Source organism: Sebastes umbrosus, chromosome 16 (genome assembly GCF_015220745.1).
Source record: "Sebastes umbrosus isolate fSebUmb1 chromosome 16, fSebUmb1.pri, whole genome shotgun sequence".
Lineage (NCBI taxonomy): Eukaryota > Metazoa > Chordata > Actinopteri > Perciformes > Sebastidae > Sebastes > Sebastes umbrosus.
The window spans coordinates 22,673,018-22,695,303 of record NC_051284.1 but is presented as its reverse complement, the minus strand read 5'-3'; the positions used below and the strand labels follow the sequence as shown (position 1 = coordinate 22,695,303).

Genomic DNA, 22,286 nt, shown 5'->3' with positions numbered 1-22,286 from the left:
TGTGTGTGGAAAAAGTCATGTCAATCCATTCAATCGTTGTTGAGATATTCAGTCTGGACCAACCGACAGCAGCTGTAGCTAAAAAGGAGCTTGTAATGAGAAAAAGCTTGCCGAAAAATGTTTGTGTACGTATAAAAGAAGCTTTCATACATCCACTCCTTCCCTTCTTTGTCCTCTTCTATTCAGCTCTTCTGCTACTGTCCTAAGCCATTACTGGCCCCACACTCAATACAAGGCGTTGGATCAAACCACACAGCAACACAATGCAATAATTGGTTTCTGTGTCCAATTTCTGTTTAATCAATAACCTGTCGGCCACCGGTGGCTGAGGGGATACATAACAAACACCCAGCAGACGCATCTTCACAGCAGCCATTTCCAGATGGGTGCCTTCCTCTCCCCGTGGCGGTGTGTGGCCATAGCACCGGCTCCATCCACCATTTCCCATGCATTACATCCAGTGCGCGAACACAAAGGGGCTCTCATTCAGAGCCCCTCAAGCGTGAATACAGAGCGAAGACAAATTAAAGTGTGGGTGGTTAGGCTGTCTGAATGCTGGTAAATGTACTTGAGGGTGACAGGTCAAAAGATCAAGTGGATACGAAGGATGGGAGAGAAACTGTCCACGGCAGTAGTATCTTCCCTGCAACAAATCACGACAAAAAACATGCTATACCAAATCTTAAATAATATGGAGAGTTTAATTCAAAATGATCTACAGCTACATCTGCAAATTTGGTAGCATCTTTTTTTAAATTTCATGTAAAAAATATGTAGTTCAGAGATGTTTAATAAAGAATGTGTGGTATTTATGTGGATATATAATAATTTGGAAAAGGGTAACTGAAACTTTTAATGTTTCCTAAGACTTAGCGTGAGATATTTGGGCCCCATTTACAAATACAGCATATAAAGTTCATTAATAAGAAAAATTTGGTGTTGCAAATTGAACTAGAGCCCAATCCGCAGACGTTATGGATCCAGAAATACAATTTCCCTGACTTGCCACTGCTATAAAAAAAACAATTACAGAAATCGCCGGTGCGTGAACATTGTAATTTGGACCGAATAAAATCCAATTTCCCACTTTGTGAGGAATGACACCGCTTGGAGAGAGGGCACCAGAAGAAACAGAAATCAATCTGAAAGTTTAAAGCCAGACAGGCAGACACGTCTTCAGTTCATTAAAGGTTCCAGTTTTATTATTTCATCATTATGAGAAGATAAATTAAGACATATTAAAAGGCAGAAGTCATCCAGATAAAGTTACAGATTAAGAAACTTCCCAATAGCTCAAACAGACTTTAAATGCTGCTTGGCACATCATGCAAGAATGAGGGTTTCACGAGAAAGAACACATTAGTGACAAGTAAAAGTTCCAGTCTTGATTAACAAGGTTAGAAAATGCTGTTTGTCGACAGCTACTTTTATAACCGTAATGTTGTCAGCCTCCGTTTGCTGGCACAAATGGCTCAATTAGACATAATGATATTGACTGCACTGCCGGTTTTGCTGAAACCTGCAGGCACACGAACATAATTTTTTGCCATAAATGAATGTCTTTCCACAGATTTTGTCACACTACAACAAAGAAATGAAGATCACATAAAAAGGTCACAGTTTCTCCGATTGTCTTAACCGTACCGATGGCAGTAAACTGATGTGGACGCACAAACAAGCTTTTATTTATTTTCAGGAGTTTCAAGCTTTTAGTTCCCCCCGTGACGCGACGGTTGATCATCATTCGTCATGGAAGGGAGGGCGGGGGGGACAAACCAAAACAACAAACACACACTTCAACTCATTCAGTCACTCTTTCAACTACCCAACATTAGGGGTGTAACGATTCCTCTCCTACATCGATGTATATCGATTTATAATCCTACAATCCAACTACATTGATAGGTACACGGCAAGTTGTCCTTCAAGGGAGACGTATATCGATATAAAATCAATTTGAAATGCAAAAATCGATTATATCGATACTAAGGATTTGCACCTTGTATTTAAGGACGACAAACGTTATATGAATGTGTTTTTTAGCACTTGTATTAGCAAAGAAATGTTTCTTTTCTTTCTTCCTTTCTTCAAACTCCGGTTCACTCTCCAGATATGCGCCAGCTTGCCAGCTCTGCCCTCTGCAGTGCAAGCATGAATCCATGGCGTGCATGCAGATGAACTAGACGCACTAGACTCCTGGCTCTCTCACCCCCGTGGGCGGCTTGGAGGGAGTCGGGCACCGGAGGAGCCGGTCGGCAGAGTTTCAGGCGCTATCAATCCACTTGACGAGGGCTGCTTCACCCACAGGTGCTTTCCCTGTGCGTTGTTATTTTTTCATTCAGAGAAAATGACTTTCCTTTCCCCGTCATGATATCTATGTGAACGCAGCATCAGCCTCACGTATCCAGCCCTTAAAGCAGATGGTCCGCGAGGCAAATTATCAAGGAAGTAACAAAACAGAAATTCAACTAACGTCAGTCTAACATAGTTTTAAAATGTTTTTCTGTATGTTTTCATGTATGAAAAGACCCCAAATGAACACTGTGGGTGGACTACTTGATTACTTTAAGCAAATTATTTAAACAGCATTTGTATAGGAATGATTAGTGTCCCAAACAGTTTGATCACTATAAGCGGTTGATCACTGTGTTATTGCTCTACCATTTATATTGAAAATGAGTACAGAAGCAGCAGGTTAAACCACTGTCCATTTAACTTGAATAGAAGTTGGTTTATTATGTTTTTGTTAAGTATTGCCTTGTATCTTGAGAACTGAATCAGCAGGTCCTGCAGTTGCACTTTTTATTATTTTCAGAAAAAAGGTGTATGTATTTGCCATTAATTGTTGTTTACTTGATTATATCCATGATTAATTTATCCCTGACCTGTACTGTCCAGTATCCAGCTATTGATTTCATAGTCACACTGATTGAATTTTTGGCAAAAAGAAAAAGTTACTGTATCGATTTCAAATCATTGAATCATATCGTATCGCTCTAGATGAGCCACATATCGTCCTTGAATCGTATCGGAACCATGGAAATCGTATAGTATTGTATCGTTGTAAAAACATATCGTTACACCCCTACCCAACATACATGAACACACACACACATAAAACCTCCCCATGTTTCTCACTTGTCCTTGTCATGGAGGACCTGGTTAACAGCTGATGGAAAAAACAGAGAGGAAACTAGAATTACCTTGTGGTTGTGAAATGTCATCACTTCATCATTTATCCTATATTAGACATTTGTGTGAAATTGTCCTATGAATAGCATGAATTAGCATTTGGATACATCGGACCGGCACATATGGGTACTTTGCAAAAAGACAAGGCCACGCCCCCTTTTGGAGGATAGAAAACCAAAGATCTTATAAATATCAATGCAATTTGACGCGTGTTTGGATTGTAATTTTGATCAGTTTGTATGCATTCATCTCTTGGTAAACAAACATTTGTTTTAAAAACATGTCTAATAATTATTTTGCGAACTTGCCTGAATCTGAGCGTTCGCGATACCTTAATAAATTAAGCTTGATCGCCGCCATGTCCCTTCAGTCTTTCCCCGTCCAACACAGTGGCCGAGTATTGCTTATCCAGACTTCTATACATATTTGATTGAATCAAGTTAAGGCATTTTCCATTTTCTCTTTTTTGACAGCAAGTTTCCTTCCCCCAAATGGGAGGGCAACTTCAGCAATGACACGATGCTGGTCTTCCTTGGAGCCATAAAGCCCGTCTATTATATCTTTTTTAAGACACGATAGGGGAAAAAATAGGAGATCAGCATTTTTGGATTTATTGTTGGTGCAATCAACAACCCAGCAACTCTTCAGCAAAACGTTATTACTATTACTGGTTTGTTTGAAGTAGAACTTTGTTTGAACTTCTTCTGTTTACTCATGAGCTGTCATGAGAGCCTACTCTGGATGATGTATTGCCGGTCTGATTGTGATGGTCACAGCCACACAGGGTAATATCATTTCAGTTCACACTCTCTCATCTCATTAGTTTGCTACCTACACAGGTTAATTTAATTTGCAGCCAACTACACCTGAACAATTAACATCACATAGTTGTTTTCATTTGTTTATTTGTGTTTAACCTTACATAGTTTAGATGCACACATCAACACTGTGAGGTTACACATATTATTATTTGTTATAATAGTCATTTCTTTCTTTGTTTTGACTTGTCTGTTGGGGGAGTTGTCTTCCTGGTGGAGATAGGGGCGTGGCTGAAGGCTGAGGACTCTTGGATCCTGGAGCCAGCTTGTTGGGCCAAACCACATGCTGCCATGTCATGGGGGGATTTGGGTTTAGTTAGTTCTGCTTAGTATTTAATTGTAGTTAGTGTCCATCTTGGTTACCCCCTTGTGTGCTATTTGGTTTGGCTAAGCCCTATAAATATCTGCCCTCATGTGTCATTGTGCAGGTTTGTTTTGTTTACTTAACATCTTGTTTAGTAGTGAGAATAAGTATAGTTGTATTGCTTTATCCTCTTATATAGACCTAGATATTCAATTCTTGGTTTATAATGTTTTGTTATTTTTTGGGTGAATAAAAAGTCCAATTACTTCAACAACTCCTGTTCCCGTTGCCTCACTGCTTGGTCCCTTACACTGGTATATTCTCAAAAACATGTTTTGTGAGGTCACAGTGACCTTTGACCACCAAAATTTAATCAGTTCACAAATGTCCAAGTGGACAAGTGGACATTTGTCCAAGTGGACATTTGTGCCAAATTTGAAGGAATTCCCCAAAGGCGTTTCTGACATATCACGTTCACGAGAATGATACGGATGTACGTACAGATTGACGGACGGACAACCCGAAAAAATAATGCCTCTGGCCACAGCTGTCGCCAGCGTGGAGGCATAAAAGAGGATGTTAAAACGGACTCAAAGATGCAATGGATTACTGTATTTGAGGATATACCTTTACAATGTGAATGGGAGAGCAGGGTTATTATAGTAAACATAAACTGAAATGAAAATGAAAATTAGCAATGAAAAATATTGTTAGTAAAAGTAGGAAATAAAGACTATATCCTAAAAAATATCCTAAGAAAAACTAAAACTATATTGCCTGGGCATAAAAAAAACCCAAAAATGAATGGAATTCATTTCATTTTTTTTTTCTTTTTTTTTTAGCTCTAATATTAATTAATTAATTAATCTCCCAAAAAAGGAGACAGCATGAATTTCTGTCAACTCTCGTGATGTTGAACCACAGAAATTGAACAGACTTGACATTCCAGGAGATGGCGCTGTTCAGCAATTGCTTCACATCAGACACTAAAATACTGTGACGATTAAACATTAAACATTATGGCCATTCCTGTTTTCCAACCATGTGTTTTGTATGTATAGGTAGCTACGTATCTCTGAGACATTATATCTGGCCCTAACAAAAAAAACTAAAACTACTGTAAAGCTAAAACTAAATATATAAAAACGAAACTACTAGCAAACGCACTCTGAAAACTAACTAAAACTAAACTAAAATGAAATCGAAAAGTCAAAACTAAAATAATATAAAAACTAATCAAAACTTCAAAACTTCAAAACTAATCTAACCTTGTAGGAGAGGTGATGGAGAAGTTAGTCTGCTGTACATATAAAATGTGACTGTACTTGCATGTATATTGTAGGTATCTCACCCTCCTTTGTTACGGTGTCAGTTATTTCCTTAGCCTTGGCGCTCAGATCGCTGACCACGCTGTCCATGGTAGCCTGGTGTTTCAAGAAAAATGGCCGGATCACACGCTTGTACAAGATGTCAGAACCGTTCCACGTCACCGGAGCCATACACCAAACCAGGAACAAACACTGAGGAGAGAGCAGAGGGCAGATCTTAGATATTATGCTGCAGTGTAACTTCCTCCCTAAAGTGACTAATGTCTGGTTCTTTATCTTATGTGGTAATAAAGCGACTTCCTGTTGGATTTAGATCATTAAAAAAAACGAAATAGTTAAATAGGTGTTAGCATTTAGCTGCCTTTGCTGTGCTGTTGATGGAAAAATTCAATGGAAATTAGCTTTTCTGTCACCTTTCCAGTGTTAACAGACTACATATTCAAAACCTGGTAAGGATTGTATAGTACGGGGATGCAACACAGCAGATGTCTGAATGGCTTCTTCATTTTGACAATACACAAATTGCCCACAAGAGTGTGCTGTTGGTAAGCTACCATGTAAAGACGCCCAAAAATCTCAACCCTCGTGATTCAACACATCATGACTGTCTGTGGTTTCACAGTAAAAGCAGACTCAGTTGGCAAGATGAGACAGGATATAAAAAAACAGTGAAGGTTGCTGAATAAATTAGATGTAAAAAAAAAAAGAAAAGAGTACAAAATATCATCCATACGAAAAAAAGAAACACCCAACAAATTAAAAGGTCAGCCTACCTTGCCAATATAGTAAAAGGGGAACCAGAAGAGGAAGATGTCAGAGAAGGCCTCGACGATGCTGAAGAGTCCATAAACAACCCAGTAGGTCAGCCACTGAGTGTCATCCTCCTTCACATTGCTCTCGATGGCCTTAATGCTGAATGGACAGTCAGAAGATCGATGAGGTAATACCACCAACAGTACATACTACACAGATTAAAAGAAACAAACTCCAAATCTGAAACCCTGGGTGCATTTAAAATGTATCCTGTTTTGGACAATGTATAGCCAGGTTTTGAAGAAAGGGTGGGCCCTGTATTGTTTGTGTCTCATGCTCTATCAGCATGCATTCAAGGACGCTTGTGCATGCGAAAAGTATGGGGATGACATGATACACACTGCTGAATGCAGAGGGTCATGATGTATATCAAATGGCAGTGCAATCCTATGGATCTGATGCACATTTATTATGCCGAGGAAAATAACACGGAATTCAGCTGTTAGTTCATTTTTACAACTTTTAGGAGATAATGATTTAAATGAGGGCTGTTTCAGTGTTCGTATTGGGAAGTTGAATTATCCTCTGATATACAGACGTCTCTTTATACATTCATGGCTATAGACTCAATGGCATTTTCAGTCCAAAATGGCTGCAGCACTAACGCAGCACCATCTAGTGGTCATTGTCAAAAAACCACCAGAGTTTCGCCTCTTTGCTTCGACACCCTTTGGTAATGTTTTTAAAAGGTTACACTGCACCAATAAAAGAAGACAAAATAATAATAATGCAGTTTTCTAAAAATCATTAAAAACAGCTTTCCAATTTTTATGGAGTAGGATATGTACTCAACATGTTTGTTTCAAACATTCAACTCACCAAATCAATGTGCCCTGTTTGTTTACAGTAAAAAGAAATCCACAGGGTGCCTTTAAGCAGCACTTAATGGATAGGTTCAGATTCATGGGCATGTGAGTGGCCCATAATGTACATTGAATGAGTTACTAGACACTGTAATCATTCATCCTCTCCATACAGGCCGTAAAGTGATCCCTTCCTAGCACAACTCAAATGTTGGTGATGGGTTAAAAATATCCACAGTCCTCGTTCTGTGTAAAAATGCATTCAGACGTTCAGCTAAAGCTAAAATAAGGCTTCAGTAATCAAAGTTAGCCAAAACAGAGTGGGTACTTTCCAAAGTTAAAAGTCTTTTTAGTACATCAGTGTCTATTAATGTGTTGCAAACATTATTTTTGAGATGCAGTTGAGGAATGGTTACTTCCAAAGTTACAGTCTTTTTAGTACAAAAGTCTCTATTTATGGTGTTGCAGACATTGTTTTCATTACTCAGATGCAGTTGAGGAATAGTAACACAAAGAGAGAATTGTGGACTAAAAAAGACCAGTAGGAAGAGATTGCTTCATGGCCAGTAAGGAGAGGAAGAATGATTACAGTGAACAGGACATGTTTCTATGTACAAATGGGTATATGAGTATTGAGATAGAAAATTAAAAATCTGAACCTATTCTTTATTTTAATTATCTTCTAACTTTCACTTGAACATAACAAACAACAACTGAAAACAGAGATGACTCAGTTGTAATGCTAAAGGGCAAAATGGGCCTTTGTTTTAAGGGGGAACATTTTGACATGCCATAACAGCAGGAAAAGCACAGGTGTGATTGATGAGATGTAATAATTAACAATGGCCTCATTCCATTTAGATGCATCAGTTCCAAAGATCCGGTATTGTGCATACTGGCTGGCTGGTTAGAGCCATAAGACCCGTTTACGCCGCAGGATTTTTCCCTCGGAACTAGGAACGTTTTGAGGAACTCATTGCGTTTCGACCGCAGGGACCAAGGTCTTAATTAAGTTCCAGGGACATTTTACCCCCCAAAAAGGCCGTGGTCAGGGGTAATACTTTCTGAACTTTCGGCACTTTCGGGGTGGATTTTGCAGGGATGACCATTGCTGATAGGTTAAAAACACACACACACACACACACACACACAGTGCCGCTGCTTCAACTCATGTACCACTTCATTCATAAACAGGGAAGTACTCTGGTATTGATTTAGGACCATTTTAGTACGAGGGGAGAGCATTTTTCTTTGTTTGATAACATTGAAAGTAAGGTTTAGCTCTGTTGTCAACTTCCCGACTCCTTTTAAAAAAGACACAGAGAAAAAAAGAGATTGTGAGGGCGAGCGGTAACGTTAGAAGAGGGAAACAGTGTGGCGGTGCTTTGAATGAGAGAACATTTTTTTTTATTGTTTCACGGTGGTTATGTTCTAAAGCACAAATAAATAACTATCAAACACTCAACAGATGATTAACTTTGTAGACAGACACTCTTAGTTTCATTTTCATCCTCTGCATTTCATTCGTTACATCCAACATGCAGCAGTAAATACTATGCAGCAGTAAATGTCGTCGCAGTAAGACAAAACCCGACGTTTAATTTTTTTCAACGTGTTTTTTAGATGAAACGGGCAGACACACTGAAATGCAGGCTGCTGAGTGTGTTGAGACTAATTTGCTTAATCTTCACAGGTCTTTAGACCACAGTGGAAACACAAACACATTTTATTTCCTTGAAAAGAAATCCCGGGAATAAAATTACCAGGAACTTCTTGGTGGAAACGGGGCTACAGTTATATATCGTCTGCTGGTTGGCACTTAGTTTTGTATTAAAATAAGTCCATAAAGTTAAGAAATAAAAACTAAAAAAGGACTTAAATTTATTTCCCTTTGGATATTCTAAATACATACATTTTCTACATGTGTTGTTTTGGCATTTATTGAAATAACGTGAACTTCATACATACGAGAAATACGCTGGATAGGCAAAGCCAATCAGGTTGCAGAGCAGTGAGGCTCCATATCCAAACAGAAGATACAGCCCGACCAAACCCAGAACACCTGCAGAGGGAGAAAGACGAGAGGCAGAGGTGATGTGAGAGCAGATGTTATTTGATTGTTGACAAAGTTGCTTGACAAACACAACTAATACCGAGCCGCATTCATTTGTTGCTAACAGAGTATGTCTGTTTGACAGACTGTCTCTAGCAGGATGTCAGGACAGCACAGAACCAGGACTAGGAGGAGCACTATACACAAGTCAAACACTGATATTCAAATTCAGAGTTGACTTTAAATGCACCACTAAGCTCCCACAGTCATGTGAAACAGCCTGGCCTTTACACCGCAAGTATATGAGAGATTCCACAAATGCCAGTGGTTAGTTAAATTTTGTATTAATATTACAGTGTTTGTACTATGTAATGCACAAAGAAATCTTAGATGCCTTTACATGCAAACAGGGATTTCCATATTTAATGTATACTTTTGCAGTGCTTAAAGGTCCCATATCAGGCTCATTTTCAGGTTCATACTTGTATTTTATGTTTCTACTAGAAACATGTTTACATCCTATAATGTTAAAAAAAAACTATATTTTCCTCATACTGTCACACTGGATTCAGCATGCTGAATCGGCGACGGCACCCATCGGTGAGAGAAATCACTCTGATTGGCTGTTCAGCTTAAACAAATCAGTGCCTGAGAAGAGAAACGGAAGTGAGGAAAGCAAACCAAGTAAAGTCAAGAGGAAAAACACTGAAGGCTCTCCTCATTTTTCCATCTTCATCTCATCTGATTATTCCAATACACAAATATTTTCACGACATGGCCACCTGGAATGAAGTGGTGAGTGAGAGTGGTGTGAAAACGGTCGGCAAACGCTACTTTATGTCATGTACGCATCATAACAACGACTTGTATATCCGCAGTCCTTGGTGTTCCGGTTTCCCTTTTTGAATGATGAATACAGACTACCGCCACCTGCTGGTGTGGAGTTATTTCCTCTCACACAGGCGCAGAACGTCTGTGCTAATTTGCCGTAGGGTGTAGTCTTTGCGGTGTATTTAAGTGCAACTTGACGGCCAGGACAAAGGCGCCGTGAGGCAACGCAGCTGGTGGCCTTTGTTGTCGCTAGTTCTTTGATGTTTTCTTGGTGTGTCCCTAGCTTTAACAATAGCAAATTGGCTGCATTGTATAATCCCTCAGAACTTAAAGAGCTTGCTGGTTAGCTGGCAGCAAGATGCTGACTTCAAAGCAAATTCACCGCAGTCTGACCAGCCATTTTAGCCCATCCATTTCTTCCATTAGTGATTGATTTCTCAAAACTAGTCATGTTCCACAACCAGCACTGCTCCCAGTAGACCACATACACTTACACACCAAATACTGACAATAACTGCACTATACTGTATAATGACTGTGCAATATCATTATTACTACTCAGGTGTAATTCATAATGTGCATATTTTCAGGTAGAATTTCATTTCATTCTCACTGTGCAATATCATTTTCCACTTGTGCAATTTTTTAATAGTCTGTTTATTGTCAATATTGTATATACTGCTCCTATTTGTTTTATACTCCCTTCTATTTAAATGGTTCATATTTTGTTACACTTTGTTTAGCTCTTTTTTTACTGTGTTATCTGATGCTTCTTGTTTTTTGCACTATCCCCTTTGCTGCTGTACACTGCAAATTTCCCCACTGCGGGACTAATAAAGGAATATCTTATCTTATCTTGTTTTTTTCTATCTCTTCAAAACACTCCCAGGCTTATAAGAAAATTTCAAAACGCAGATCTTTTTCAGAGCTTTTGTATCTGTGGGAACTCTGTTTTCATGCAAACCTGGAAACAGGTTTGAGGCAAAACAAGTCAAGGGGAATGATGTCTAACCCTCAAGCAGCTATAGATGCGAGTAATGCATTCAAAAATTTTAAATGTATGCAAAGCTCAACTGTTGATATCAAATTCAACTACCAGACCTGTTATAGGCATAATAAAGTCACACGGTATCCAGAGCACTGAAAGCCTTTGATACTGTTCTAACCATTGCCTGCTCTTTGCATCTCATTTGTTTGTCCCAGCTCATATACAAATGTCCATGCAATTCCCAGTCTGCTGATCTCTCTCTCTCTAATGAAGGTAAAACTGGAAGAACTGGTTTGAAATGGAAGACCCTGAAGAGACAACGGCTGACATAAAGGACAATCCAGTCTGCACAACAACGCTTTGAATAAGAAAATCATAAACTGATGTTTTCTATGAGTCAGTGATGAATAATACAAAGCTGACTTCAGGATCCATCTGGCTCTGCACTGTGAGTAAGCAACTCCTGAACTGCTCTAAGAAATGAAGAAAATGAACAATGCATTCATGTGACCTGACACAGATTTTACAGCCCTGAATAAAATGTCCTCCTCATGGAAAGAAGGCCACAAAAGCCGTGACACAGTTGTGTAACACTGTAATGTGTGACTCAAACTAATCATTAGAGTTGCAGGAGTGGTAATTCAGCTGAAGTTCCTCTTAGCACCACAAAAACCTATTGTTAGGAGTACAGTGGATAAGGGGGGTTGAAGTTGGCCTTAAAAACATGAAGTTAACAAACCACGGCCACTCACTCAGTGAGTTTGGCTGCATCATACACAGTAGAGATGGTGAGACATCTCGACTCCAGTCAGCAAATTCCCACTTCAGAGTGTCACATGAGTCAGCATGAACGTGAGACGTTTCTCAGCTAAACAGTGGACAGTTTAAGGGACACTGCTTTGTAACTCTGTTCGACTGACATGTCCGGACCAAGGCAAAGTACAACAGCAAACAGGAAAGAATTTCTTGCATGCAATGCAACCCATTATCAGTGTACACGTTCGTAACAAGCCTGCAACGGCCAAAGTATCAAATGAATGGCTGTTGTTTCACCAACAAGCAAACAAGACACTTCTGCAAACAGGACCAGCCAAGGTGCTGCTCTGTCTGCTTCTACCTTCTGCTAAAAGAAAGGTAGAGACAAGTCAAGTGATATTTGCATACATTACAATTGTCGGTATTTGTTTTGCAAGCCAGTTTTGTGACACAAAAACATGGAAGTATTTGAATGCAGATCTGACTGAGCTTTAACTGCCACCAACTGAACCTACTAAATTGAAATTTTCTGATCATACAAATCCGCCTTGGTTTTATATAACAACCCATATTAGCTTATCACAGATACATCGGTATCACAGGAAATGCCGGTCGAAACGATAAGCACCAACAAATTGTAGAGGGGGGAAAAAAATCTATTCAGCTATGTATCGCATTTTTTATTTTTTTTTATTTTTAAATGCCAGAATCAATAAATTTGAGTCTATGCGGAGGTAGAAGGAAGCTAGCGCTTGAATAAACAGTGGAACGCTCAACAGGAACGCTCTCTCTCTGAAATGACCTGTGATTGGCCAAACTCTCCTGTCATGGGCTAGATTTTTTTAAAGCCTGAAAACAGAGCCATGTGGAGGTGCAGAAGTCTAGTTATCTCTCAGAACACTTGAATCACAATATGCTGAAAGGTCATTATGGAATTTTTGCCCAGCGATGTCAAAAACATTCTGCCTCCTGCAGGTTTAAGGTCTATATTTGATGCTGTGTAAACTGAAAATAGCAAACATCCTCAGAGCTATTTGCAAACAGTTTGCTGTTGAATACACACATACACAGATAACATCCTCGTCCTCTGTGACCTTGAAATTGGTTGTTCACATGCATATTTACATTATCCTGTAAACATTTAATGTGTGTAAATCAATTTTAAAAGTAGGTCACGCTGGCTAACATGTTTCCTGTAACTGAGTGGCATCGTAGACAAAACGTTCACTACATACTGTAGCCTGAGGGTGTAAGGCCTTTATTGACAATGACTTCTACTGTGCAAACTGACAACAGAGCTGTGTGAAAACACAACTCCTAAAAGCTAACTGAGAACAAACAGTTGAATAACCAGTCATCCTAGAATCTCCTGCCATCTCTATGCATACATTGCACTGGATATTTCAGGACGTGATAAAAATACCCCCTGGGACCAGCTGTTGGTGGGATGTTACAAGCAGTTCATTGCAACAGCAATATATTGAAATAGATAGATAGATAGATAGATAGATAGATAGATAGATAGATAGATAGATAGATAGATAGAGGTTAACTTTATTGATCCCGAGGAAAATTCAAGTTTCCAGCATCACAGTTCCATAGTGCAAAATATGTTAGTAAAAAAGGCAGTAAAAAAGTTAGTAGTGCAAAGTACAAACAAACATATACCAGATATAAAAATACAAGGAGATGAAGAAAACTGTTAAAACTGAGTATAGTGCAGGGTAACAGCTGTTATACACGACTATTAAAAAACTGAATATAGTGCAGAAGAGACTGTTAAAAAGTGAATATAGTGCAGAAGAGACTGTTAAGAATGAGTATAGTGCAGAAGAGACTATTGATAAAGTGAATATAGTGCAGAAGAGACAGTTAAAAATGAGTATAGTGCAGAAGAGACTATTAAAAAAGTGAATATAGTGCAGAAGAGACTGTTAAAAAGTGACTATAGTGCACAAGAGACTGTTAAAAAGTGACTATAGTGCAGAAGAGACTGTTAAAAAGTGACTATAGTGCAGAAGAGACTGTTAAAAAGTGACTATAGTGCACAAGAGACTGTTAAAAAGTGACTATAGTGCAGAAGAGACTGTTAAAAAGTGACTATAGTGCACAAGAGACTGTTAAAAAGTGACTATAATGCAGAAGAGACTGTTCCAAATGACTATAGTGCAGAAGAGACTGTTAAAAAGTGACTATAGTGCACAAGAGACTGTTCCAAATGACTATAGTGCAGAAGAGACTGTTAAAAAGTGACTATAGTGCAGAAAAGACTATTACAAAAGTGACTATAGTGCAGAAGAGATTGTTAAAAAGTGACTATAGTGCAGAAAAGACTATTACAAAAGTGACTATAGTGCAGAAGAGACTGTTAAAAAGTGACTATAGTGCAGAAGAGACTGTTCCAAATGAGTATAGTGCAGAAGAGACTGTTAAAAAGTGACTATAGTGCAGAAGAGACTGTTCCAAATGAGTATAGTGCAGAAGAGACTGTTAAAAAGTGACTATAGTGCAGAAGAGACTGTTCCAAATGAGTATAGTGCACAAGAGACTGTTAAAAAGTGACTATAGTGCAGAAGAGACTGTTCCAAATGAGTATAGTGCAGAAGAGACTGTTAAAAAGTGACTATAGTGCAGAAGAGACTATTACAAAAGTGAATATAGTGCAGAAGAGACTGTTAAAAATGAGTATTTTGCAGAAGAGACTGTTAAAAAGTGACTATAGTGCAGAAGAGACTGTTCCAAATGAGTATAGTGCAGAAGAGACTGTTAAAAAGTGACTATAGTGCAGAAGAGACTATTACAAAAGTGAATATAGTGCAGAAGAGACTGTTAAAAATGAGTATTTTGCAGAAGAGACTGTTAAAAAGTGACTATAGTGCAGAAGAGACTGTTCCAAATGAGTATAGTGCAGAAGAGACTGTTAAAAAGTGACTATAGTGCAGAAGAGACTATTACAAAAGTGAATATAGTGCAGAAGAGACTGTTAAAAATGAGTATTTTGCAGAAGAGACTGTTAAAAATGAGTATAGTTCAGGGTAACTCCAGTAGCTTAGTCTATGAAAGTGCACTGTGTCCATCATAATATAGGTGTGTGTAAGGAGGATTATAGCTATGTACCAATTCTAATCTTGTGGCATAAAGCTAGATGAACTTTGGTATTCATGGGATGGGTAATAAAAATTAGCCAGCCAAGACAGGATATGAAACCACACTGAAAACAACTCATGCAACAGTGATGACCACAACCGGCTGCCAGTTGCAGTTTGAGTGAGAACTTATCAGCTCAACTGTTGCTAAACAGTCACAAAGAATGTAATGTTAGATAGCTTTTGGAGGCGATTTTAAACCGCTAAGCGAGTTCAGTATTATCTCCAACATTTACCAAAGTACACACACAAACATTAACTAAAGTTTAGTTGTGTTTTCTTGTCTCCCCGAGCCGTTATTTAACTCACCCAGAGCGATATACTCTCTCTTCATTCCCGTTTTCTGCTCCAGCGTCGCCAACTGATCTGTGACAAAGTTCTTCTCGTGGAGCAGAGTCACGAAGCGCTCCTTAAAATGACTCATTTTAGGGCTTTTTCCTGAGCCTGTCGACACAAAACCGCACAGAAAAACAGCACCAATTGTTATACGTGCCGACGCTCGAGTGATATGCGTTAAAATACACTTATTTTACTAACCTTGGGTTTGGTTATTTGCCCGAAAACTGGCCGCTGGATGGCTGGCTGCTGACTCCCCCTGAGTTGTGGCAGTAAGGGGGAGGAGCTTAGCAGTCGACCGCTGACCAATCACAGAGCTCCGGTGAGTAACGTTCCTCTGCTGGCCAATCACAGAGCTCCGTTCACTGCAGCAGGTGATTAAACAACGGTTTGTGTTATCAGAGTCTCTAGAAGGTAGCCTTCAAATTGCGAAATCTGGCAAAAACTTCAGGAACTCTCGCGATATTTGCTACCCAACCTATCCTACACTTAACTAATCGAGATCAATGCTTAACCTTAACTATTCGAGATCAATAACTCACCTTAACCATTTCGAGGTCAACGCCTAAGCTTAACTATTCGAGATCAATGCCTGTACCTTGACGATCTCGCGAGAGTTTCCCCCAACTCGTGGGTTACCTTCTAGACACCGACCCGGTTTGTGCTGTGGACTGAAGGTAACTTTCTGGAGCCCTTTTTAACAGCTAAAAAAGACTCACCATACTATGGAAGACTAAAACAATTTAAACATAAAGAAACTAAAGCCTTTGAGGTTTTTCTTTTTAAAAAAAAAAAAAAAAAAAAAACCTTAACCCAGTCAAACAAGGTAATAATAAAGCATTAGAGCTTTATTCTCCTTTATGGTGTTTTTAATGTCCATGCTAAACCCAGCCTCGTACCACTCCTATAGGGAATTATCATGGTTACTTAATCTTTTCTTGTGAGGGTTTAAGTCAAAGATTTACATAAAAAAAAACCCATTAAAGTAGCAAATGAAAGAAATGCAGTCCATAAACTGACGCATTTTAACCCCCTGGGACCTGCGGAAAACCCAATGAATCCATTGGTAACAACCATGTAATGCAAGCTTGTTGGGGAAAGAGGTTAAATAACGCTCCAAAGTTGGAATGAAATTTTGGCGAGGAAAAACTGGCATGGCCATTTTCAAAAGGAGTCCCTTTGACCTCTGAACTCAAGATATGTGAATGAAAATGGGTTCTATGGGTACCCACGAGTCTCCCCTTTTTATGATAATCACATGCAGTTTTTTGCATGAAACATAAATGTGTTATTATCATAACCTTAACTATTCGAGATCAATGCCTGTACCTTAACGATCTCGCGAGAGTTTCCCCAACTCATAGGTTACCTTGTAGACACCGACCCGGTTTGTGCTGTGGACTGAAGGCAACTTTCTGGAGCCCTTTTTAACAGCTAAAAAATTCACCATACTGTGGAAGACTAAAGTAATTTAAAGATAAAGAAACTAAAGCATTTGAGTTTTTTTTTGTTTTTTTTTTAAAACACTTAACCCCCTGCCATAACGTTACCTGATGAGTGACATCAGCAGAGGACAGGAGGAAGGACTGATACTGACTGATGGAAGACATGAGGACAGAGGACAGGAGGAACGACTGATACCATAAAAAAATGGAACTATAGGGCAAACAACGGCATTGTTTTGCATTTTGTGTCTTGAGCAAATTTTTCTGTCGTATATTTTCATCATTCAAGTCTTGTTAAAATGACTGTTCAAATATCGTATCGTATTGAGATCGTGAACCCAATATCGTGTATCGTATCGTATCGTGAGCTGATCAGTGAATCGTCACACCCCTAGAAATGACCTGTGATTGGCCAAAGTCTCCCGTCACAGGCTAGATTTTTTTAAAGCCTTAAAACAGAGCCATGAGGAGGTACAGAAGTCTAGTTATCTCTCAGAACACTTAAATCACAATATGCTGAAAGGTCATTATGGAATTTTTGCCCAACGATGCCAAAAACATTCTGCCTCATGCAGGTTTAAGTGCTATATTTGATGCTGTGTAAACTGAAAATAGCAAGAAACTAAAGCATTTGAGATTTTTTTTTTTTTAAACCCTTAAAATGCAAAGATAAAAAATTAAAGCCCTCTTATATACACCAATCCATTCATTTAGCCATTAATTAACCTCAAATTCACATCTTAATTGAAAAAATCAGGTCCTTTAACGTACAAATTAATATGTAAATGCGTGTAATGTTATGTTGTACATTTTACACTTCAAAAAAACTTAAATTAATTTCTAATTAAGGTGAACATTTTAAGGGATTGTTATCCCTTAAAAAGTACAAATTTTAAGTGAAAGCATGCAGATGATCAAGTAAAAAGCCTTAACAAGGCAGGTTTACTGTATAATAACCATAGATAATAGCCGATGTAACAGGATCAGCTCCTCTATCACATGCAGAGTCAGTTGAACAGTCTGCAGAGTAAAACACTGCAGATAATGTAAAGTCATAACAAAACACATGGACTTACCTGGACTTATTGATGACGGAGTTTCGAAGTTCGTCAATTTGAAATTGATGCGAAAGGATGAATGATAGTTTTTGTTGTTTGGACCAATGAAACCACACACACATTCATCACACACACACACCTGAGTGACGTATACCTGGTCCCACTGGGACTGTTGATGTTTTCCTTCTGTCAACCCTCAGAGGACTGTTTCTCTTATTGTGAAAAGCCTGTCTTGAATGAGCCTAACAAACTGAACCAGGATCAGTCTGTTTCATAAAGACACTCAGAGCTGATCAGAGCCTGAATTCATCAAAACGTGTCAGAGGAGGAAATCAGGCCGAACCAGACAAAAGCTTTCAGAGTGACACATGTTTGTTCCCTCTTTTAGGATGAAGAGTGAAATGATTTTATCAACTTTCCTAACAGGAAGTGACTCATATCTCAGCTGAAATGTATCAGAGCTGCAGAGGAGTTTAACCTGTCAGCAGCTGCTGGTGGAGCTCACACTGATGTTTTGGGAACGCTTGATGACATTAAACTTATTCAAAGATCTTTTGGGGAAAACCCCCTGTCCTTTTAAGTATGACCATCTCATCGAATGAGGAAAAACTCCCCCCAAAACAACCCCTTTAACAGGGAAAAAATATGGAAGAAACATCAGGAAGAGCAACAGAGGAGGGATCCCTCTTCCAGGACAGACAGATGTGCAATTTTAGTCCCTTTAAGGGATAGTTACCACTTCTTCAATCATCTTTAAACCATGCAAGTAATCCATTTAAAACCCCTTAACAAGAAAGAGGACTGATTAAAGATAAAAGCCAGAAGACGGAGGGTTTTAAAAAAACTAAATTGAGGAGATAACGAAGAAGAGAATATTGGATTGAGTTTTCTCAACTGTAAGAGCCGTAAAGGGCACATTATCATATTTTATTATTTTTAGGTTTATCCAGCAACATGATCTGACCTCTGACCCTGACCTGAAGTACATGATCCAGAAAAGAGCTAAGGACTGAATTCAAAATCAATCTCATGTCAATCTGGAGTTGTTGTGAACCTGCACAGCCAGCAGAGGGCACCTTTGCTGCATTTTAAAAAAGAAAAATAACATGATCTGACCCCTGACCCCACAAGACCACAGTGTCACAGCTGAAGCATCTGGATTAACAGACTGAAGTACACCATCATGAAAAGAGCTAAAAGTTAGCCAGAGTTGTTGTGAACCTGGACAGCCAGCAGAGAGCAGCCTGAATCTATTTATGACCTTTGGGAAACTTTGCAAAGACAGAAACAGCAGAGAGATGAGGAACAGAGAGTCTAAGGTTTCTACATGTTCTTAGTCAGTCCACAGGGAGACGTAGCCTCTACCTACTCCACCTCATCTCTCCCTTTCAGTTTCACAAGAACAGGTGTGTGTTTGCCTTCTTAAATGTATTTTTGCATGTTTTTACTGCATCACTGCTCCTCACAGTTTAAGTTCTCATGTCACAGAGAGTCTGAACTGTTTTCATGCACTCACACTGAAAACTGCATCAGGATGATGTTGTCAATAACTCTGATTGTCGTGTTGGGTTTTCTGAGTCAGGGTGAGAGATTCTGAAAATGTATCTGACATTGTGGTTTTAATTGATGTCTAATTTATTATCATCTAAACTGCTGATTCTCAAGGTTTATATTTCATTTCTCATTTCAGAGTCTTCTGCAAACAAGTTTCTGACTCAGGCTGACAAATCCAAGTCTGTTAGTGTTGGAGGGACCGTGAGCATCAGCGCCACAGGGAGTTCAGATATTGCTGCTGATCTCAGTTGGTACCTTCAGAAACCTGGACAGGCTCCCAAACTCGTTATATACAAAGCATCAACTCTCTTCTCAGGGACTGCGTCTCGATTCAGAGGCAGTAGATCTGGTTCTCACTACACTTTAACCATCACAGGTGTTCAGACTGACGATGCTGGAGATTACTACTGTCTCGGCGAACATGATGGAGGAGTGTTCACACAGTGATTTAGAGCCGTACAAAAACCTCCTTCAGTTTGACTGAAGTGAAACCGGCCTGCTGCAGGTGCAGAGGGTTGGTGAAGAGACTGTGATGAGGAGAACTGGTCCAGTGAACACAACACAAGAGTCATCAAGCAGAACCACAATGAATCTAAATAAAACTGGAACAAACTCACAGACGCTCTTCCATCTACAGTTTAAACTTATAATCTTGTCATTCAGTCTCTTTATGAGTAAACTTGGGAGGTTAAATTCTTGTTGGACTTTAGCCACTGATATCAAAACATGTTGAAAAGTGTTTCTACCAACAGCTGCACAAAACAATCTAATATAACAGAAAATTCCAATTTACCATTCTTCATTTTAAAAATCCAAAATATGTCATTTTCTAAACAGAGCCTTTCCTTTCAAAATATCACAAAGTAGTAAAAAAAATACAACCACTAACAAAGTACTATTTATGTAAACCTGATATACTAAAAGGTATAGTATATGATGTTTGATACTGAGATGACCAAGAAGGTATTTTTCATAATGAATGTATAATAAAGGAAATACAAAGACAGTGACTAATCCACAGTTTTATTTAATGATGGTTTAATGTTCACGCCACATTTCTGATGAATGAACAGTTCATGTTGGAGTGAAACTAAACTAAAATTCTGTTTATTTTGAAAAGTATTGAACATAACATGCAGAAGATCCATATAAGAAAGCAGCATGCACACTTAATTGAAAATTATTGTAGAAAGAAGATTAATTATTTAATTTTGCTTTACTTTTCTACACCAGACAGAGAAACGATCACAGTCTCCTTGTAACAAAGTCATTTTTTTCACAGTTTTATATCAGTTGCTACATGGTTAAATGAACATGATGCTTTTTAATAAACTTCTAATATAAATATGTTTCTTCTATTATCCATTCAGATGATAGATGGTGTAAATCCAAGCAGTATTCCTCCTGATTTAGTGTCCCACGTTGCCTTCAGTGTGTTGAGAGCAGAGAAATGATTTCCATAGAGAGGAGGCTTTGCATCGTCAGCTGATCCTCCAGTGAACTGAGAAGGTTTATAGTCCTGTGAGTTCAACACTGCAGGACTCAGATGTGTCAGTCAACACAGCAGAAAGCACAACCAGCATGACTCTCATCACCATCCTCATCTGGACGCTGGCCTGCTGCTGTTTTACAGGTTCATTCACTCAGCAACATTTCAGACATGATGTTCTGCCTTTTCTCTCATTTATTTCTGCTGATAAATGAATGATTTGTTTTTGTCTGCAGGATGCAGCGGTCAGGTGACTGTGACTCAGCCTCCAGTAGTGACATCTACTCCAGGATCTACCATCTCTCTCACCTGTAAGATCAACCCTGCTGTTCCAACTTGTAGTAGTAATGCTGATTGTATGCACTGGTATCAACAGAAATCTGGAGAGAGTCCAAAGCTCCTAATAAGATATGCGAGCACACGTGAATCAGGAACAGCAGCTCGGTTTAGTGGCAGTGGAAGCAGCTCTGACTTCACTTTGACCATCAGTGGAGTTCAGACTGAAGACGCAGCAGTGTATTACTGTCAGAGTTACCACAGCAGTGATGTGTTCACACAGTGATTTGTAGTCGTACAAAAACCTCCCTCAGTCCGACTGCAGAGACACTGAGCTGTTACAGCAGGAACCGACTGCAGCTGCTGAAGAGGAAGAGACTCTGACACAGACCACTGAACACAGAGCTGACAGGAACCTCACAAAGCACACACTACACATTCACACTAATAACTTCATTAAAAACATTATTAAAATATCTAATAACACATCATGTTGTGTTCACATTTACTCTCAGCTAAAGAGACAAATGTTGCCTGATCACATATTTGAGTCATGATTTCTTCCTTCCTAAAAATCAAGTTCACATTATTCTCCAAGTTTTTTTTTTAATAAAAAAAAAGATTTATTATTTACTTTTCTTTACTATAATGTAATATCACTCTTTATACCAATTTAAAAAGGAGAAATATTAATATTTACATGATGAATCCAAAGCAAGTTTGCTATTAGTATACTTAATTTAAACTTAAAACAAAAGAGTATACTTTTAATTTACTATTTATGTACTTATCAGAGATATATTTAAGTATACTTAGCTTATACAGACAATTGCAGAAAAGTATAATATACTTGGATTATACTTGTAGTTAATCTTTTGATAGAGATATACTTTGGAAAAGTATAATTAAGTATTCTTGCCTTATAGGCCTACAGAAAGGTATACTTGGCTTGTAGTCGTACTAACTTTTTGATAGAGTAGCCTATTAAAGTGTGTGAGAGTTTGTAGACAAATGTTTTGATTTGAATTTAATTCAATTCATCAAGAATTTTCTACGTTTTTGGATTCTTCGTTCACCGTGGAGAAATATGAGAAAA

At 38.6% G+C, this 22,286-nt stretch overlaps 1 protein-coding gene and 1 gene segment (V, D, J or C); one reads left to right on the top strand and one right to left on the bottom strand.

Annotated features, from left to right (window-relative positions):
* Positions 1-2,753: 2,753 nt before the first annotated feature.
* On the bottom strand, positions 2,754-15,719 carry LOC119504149 (receptor expression-enhancing protein 5-like). 3 transcript variants are annotated; one of them, XM_037796244.1, is made up of 6 exons: positions 15,570-15,719; positions 15,342-15,476; positions 9,227-9,320; positions 6,416-6,554; positions 5,644-5,834; positions 2,754-3,169 (listed from the first exon to the last, which is right to left on the bottom strand). In XM_037796244.1, exons 2-6 carry the CDS (start codon positions 15,454-15,456, stop codon positions 3,163-3,165), a joined length of 546 nt encoding a protein of 181 aa, XP_037652172.1. In that variant the 5' UTR covers positions 15,457-15,476; positions 15,570-15,719; the 3' UTR covers positions 2,754-3,162. The 3 variants fall into 3 exon arrangements, with proteins under 3 accessions (XP_037652172.1, XP_037652171.1, XP_037652169.1); XM_037796243.1 differs by having other exon boundaries at positions 2,755-3,169; positions 5,666-5,834; XM_037796241.1 differs by lacking the exon at positions 2,754-3,169 and adding an exon at positions 4,080-4,296 and having other exon boundaries at positions 5,666-5,834.
* Positions 15,720-19,340: 3,621 nt separating this feature from the next.
* Positions 19,341-20,067, top strand: LOC119504170. The segment is given in 2 exon segments: positions 19,341-19,454; positions 19,562-20,067. Coding segments are annotated over 2 exon segments (360 nt in total).
* The last annotated feature ends 2,219 nt before the right edge of the window (positions 20,068-22,286 follow it).